Below are 4,552 nucleotides of genomic sequence, written 5' to 3' on the forward strand. Positions count from 1 at the left end.
GGGGGGGGGGGGAGGAATTAAATATCACCTCCGTCTCCTGGATTAAAGAAAACCCTAAAAAGTTTTAGCTTTGATTTTGAATTTTTTTGGTCACCGGATCTGCTTTAAAGCTTTTACAAGGTTGGAAAAGTCTTGGAATCGCCGATAAAATCGTTTCCGGTGATATATATTTTTTTTATCTTTGTTTTTATTTGTTTTTGAAAAAAAAAAGTTATATTTGTTGTATTTTTTGGGTTTTCGTGAATGAAGAAGAAGAAGAAAAAAAGAAAAGTGAATGACAGACAAGTCTTTTATGCATATGTCACCTGATGTTTACACAAATTTATTTTTTATAAAACACATTCTTAATTTGAACAACTAATTAAAACAAAAAAGTATATAGTAAACACCAGAGAGGATGCTAACGTACGGTCAACTGCGGCGACGAGTAGTTTTGAGTATGGTTTAATTGTTACTAAAATTATTTCTACCTTTGTAATTTAGTATACGAAAAATAATGATTTAGTAAGTAAGGTAGACAGACCTAAAGAAGGAATAGTCACAGATCAAACTGTCAACTCTCTAGTTATGCTCAAATATGAGTGGGACGTTCTTCTTTATATACTGGACCAGATCGCACTGCTGCAATATATCCCCCAACATTTACCAACGTCCTTGTCGTGTCCACTGACGTTACTGAATTGTTGTTTCAATTTTTGATTTGTCTTTAAAAAGTTACATTATTCGTGCTCCAACTAAACCACATACGCATATAAAAAGATCACGAGATCTTCCTTCGATGATACTTACTTCTCTTTCTTGTATACTTCAAAAAGGTTAAAATAATAGCAAGACTAAAACCTCATGTAACAGTTAGGAAATTACAAATGAAATACCCAGAAATAGTAGTAGATTGATTTAAGTAAGTAAATAAAGACTTGAGAAATGTGCATGTTGGTTGGTGTGCCGTGAAGAATGAGACAACAGCTAGCTGTGATCTGTGTTAAGTGTTAACGTTAGAAGAAGAAAGTGCGGGTGATGAAAGAGAAGAGTGCTACTACAAGTGAGGTTAGCATTACCCCAGTGGAGGGGGCAGGTCAGGGTATCATTGAGGCAGCATGGGAGCTTCTTCTTTTTTCTCTGCTGCCAGTTCATTTGATCTGTTCCCTTTTTTCTTGCTAATTTAAACCCACTTTACCAAAACTGCTAATTAACATATCTTTATTAGTAGTATATAGTTTGGTTGGAACTGGACCTTTATAATTGAGATTAGGCCTTTTTTTTAAAAAATGTCTTTTGTTGACAAATTTTAATGAAACAGTCTCTGTTTTTTAAAACACATAATTTCGCTGTTCCTTCTAATTATAGTTGTTACGTTGTAGCTAGCTGGCTAGTCAAGTATAATTGTTTATCTAATAATGGTTAGTCCGTTGATTTTTCTAACTATAGTTTTGTAGTACACGCAATGGGTACTATTTGTGTTGTTATACATCCATTCTTCAGCATGTTTTATAAAAACATTGGACACTTAAATTGAATATCTTTGTTTAGAGTGTCCTTTAAAAGTTTTATACCATAAGGCCTGTCTGAGCCATTTGGGGTTGGTGTGAGCAACTGTCCAAAATATGTTTGTCCACCAGATTGTTTTTTTTGTTAGAGTGATCGTTTTGTCCACGTTAATTACTGTATGTGGCATCACCTCATTCGTTGAAGAATGTTTCTTCTTTTTTTTTTTTTAGCTATTGCGGCAATTATCGTTCTGATCTCAATTACATAAAATAGAAATGGAATGAAACAAGATATTTCATTAAATTTTGTTCGTTTCGTTTCAGCACAGTTGATTCCGTTGCTATATCTCCGTCCAGTGAGACGACTCATCTAATTTTCAACTTTGAATATGAAAAAAAGGTTTTAGAAAGAAGCACATTTTTTAATGTTTCGTAAAGAAAAGGAAGCTCATATTTTTGTGAATCTTTCATCAGAAAAAGGAAGCACTTATTACTTTCGCTGTTAAGTCCAATGTTCAAACTTGATGATGTTATCAAAATGGTTTAGTTGGTTTAGTGTTAATTAATCGATTTAAAATGCCTTGTTATGCACGCTTTTCTTTAGTTGACAAATGAGGTTTCCACTTTCCAAACATGCTTTTGTTGAATAGGTCCAATAAAAAATACATGTACATGGTTTTAAAACGAAATTTCACCTAAACTAAATATTTGGGGATTATAGGTTAAAGTTGCAAGTGTACGAGAATCAACTATCCATTAATCTAATACTACTATTTAAGTATTTATAGATAATAGACTTATAGTCTTATTCTATCATATGCATATACTTGCGAAAAATCATATTAACGTTGTTTTTTAGTAATTAATCATAGTAAATATTAGAATAATACATATTGGTGAAAAAGCTTCAATCGGCTTTATCCTAACGATGCCAAACTTGACTCTGTTTACAAGGTTTCTTGTACAGCAAGATATAGGAACCCACGCGTTAAAATGACAGCAGATTAATTAAAACATGTACGTATGCCGATATGCGTGTATCTTTAGACATAATCTTATGTCTTTTCGATTCGAAAGCAGAGTCAATCTCTGGAAAACGAAGACAGTACAAGCAAAGGCTGATCGATATTGACCATTTGCTGTAGAGCCAATATCAGTTTATCATTACAATCGTCTTCATTCTTTGATCCTTCCAATTTGACCAGCTTTAAGTTCCTTAGTACTCTTGCATACTCGCTCCTATAGTCAGCATCAACATAGACTTCTTTTGAACTATAAGTATTCAAATCGACCTCCGAAATATATAATCAAAGGTATTAGCACGAAGCCTAAACTAACATGTACAAATTAAAGTTACAAATGTTTAGGTGCTTGACACTTACAGTTATAAAGAGGCGTTCAATTGAAGGGCAAAGTTTGAGAAAAGAGATCAGGATTTTAATGTTTTCTTGGTTCATCGAGTTATCAATCCACCGCAGTTCTTGTAATTTGTAGAATTGGAATGATCTCCAAGATGATGATATGGACGGTTTCATCAGTTCCTATAAACAAAAGTAGTAATACATAACTTCTCAAAACATGGTCCAAAATTTAAATAGTCTACGTCGCACACTAGATGATAGAATCATATGAATCGTAAAATAAAATAAAAAGACATATAGACTATCTTTGTTACCTCGAACATCCATCTACAAAGTGTAAGAGATTGAGAGTTCTTGATGATCAGCAATAGAGGACCGGTGTCTAAAGCATTTTGGTTAAGGCTTGGGCCTTGTCTTATGTCGAAAATCGCATTGGTCAAGTTGAAATGTTCATGGATCTTGATCAACGGTAGAAATCCTTCGTAATGAAGGGTTTTGAGCTTAACTGCTCTGATATCGAGATATCTCAGCTTGGGGCAACCCGAGATGGATAAGTGAAGAAGCTTAGTTGGTGAATCAATAGTGAGAGAAGTTAACCCCTTGCAACCACAAATCTTGAGATTCTCAAGTAAAGAAAAATCCAAAACCATGGAGGAAACGACCTCGTGGGTAAGCGAATTCACCGAGTCTAAACAAAGCGTCTTCACCACGAAACCACTTGAGTCGTTGACAGCTCTTGGAATCTGATCGTTGATCTCGAGACGCCAGCAAAAGCTTTCTTCTTTCTTAGAACCATCAGAGAAGAAGAAGCTCATATGCACGACGTTATGAGGTGCGAGAATAGTGGACACGAAGGTTGACTTGTCAACGTGTAACTCCAGCTTCCGTGTGTTTTTAGACGGGTCGTGTTCGTCGAAGTTGTTGATGAAGCTAGAGACGGCGTGAAATATGTCTTTGATGGAGCCGTTATGGCTGTGAGCGACGAGTAAGGCTTGATTCCAAACGGACCTATACCGTGTGGAGACGAAAGGGATAAGTCTTGCGGATTCAAAAGGGACGAAGCCGATGATATAGAGGAGAAGCTCTAGTGGTAAGGTAGAGAGGATGTCTGGTTTGTATTCGTTCATGGTGAGGTGCTCATGAATTTGCGGAGGAGAGGTTTTGAGAAATAAGTACGATTATGGTACGTACGGATGTTGGGTTTTTATAAAACTGTATCCTCGGCGCTGATCATGCTATTTTTGTTGTTAGAAACACTTCTTTATATAAATTTTGTTTATTATATAAAAAGGCTAATACGTAAGTACATCCTATGATGACATTTTGTCTCCATACTGTATTTCAACATATTCAAAGCTGGTTTCAAAATAACTTTGTCATCAGTGTCATGATAGAGAGTCAGACTAGATATTGTGATTTTGTTGTGTCATCATCGCAACAATGGCGATGAAAACAGCAAGGGTAAATATGGCGATTAAACCAGTTCTTGAGTACCAATTTCTTTTCAGAAAATAAGGATTTGGCATGATTAGTGTCTAATTAAACAAGTGAAAGCGACTGCTTTGGCTAATATCATTTAAACTCATATAAACGTCCGTACAATATATTGTAAAACTGTATGAGTAGGATCGGAGGTATGGTTAATGCAAGTTACGTTCCTGCTTAAATGCATTTGTAGAAGATATGACGTATGAAATCAATCAA

At 35.1% G+C, this 4,552-nt stretch overlaps 1 protein-coding gene across 1 annotated transcript; it reads right to left on the bottom strand.

The window, feature by feature from the left end:
- On the bottom strand, window positions 2,415-4,065 carry LOC104792775 (F-box protein At2g39490-like). The gene is made up of 3 exons (XM_010519001.1): window positions 3,163-4,065; window positions 2,870-3,028; window positions 2,415-2,779 (listed from the first exon to the last, which is right to left on the bottom strand). The coding sequence occupies exons 1-3, from the start codon at window positions 3,973-3,975 to the stop codon at window positions 2,570-2,572; spliced, it is 1,182 nt and encodes a 393-aa protein (XP_010517303.1). The 5' UTR covers window positions 3,976-4,065; the 3' UTR covers window positions 2,415-2,569.

The sequence above is a fragment of the Camelina sativa genome, chromosome 6, assembly GCF_000633955.1.
Source record: "Camelina sativa cultivar DH55 chromosome 6, Cs, whole genome shotgun sequence".
Taxonomy (NCBI): Eukaryota; Viridiplantae; Streptophyta; class Magnoliopsida; order Brassicales; family Brassicaceae; genus Camelina; species Camelina sativa.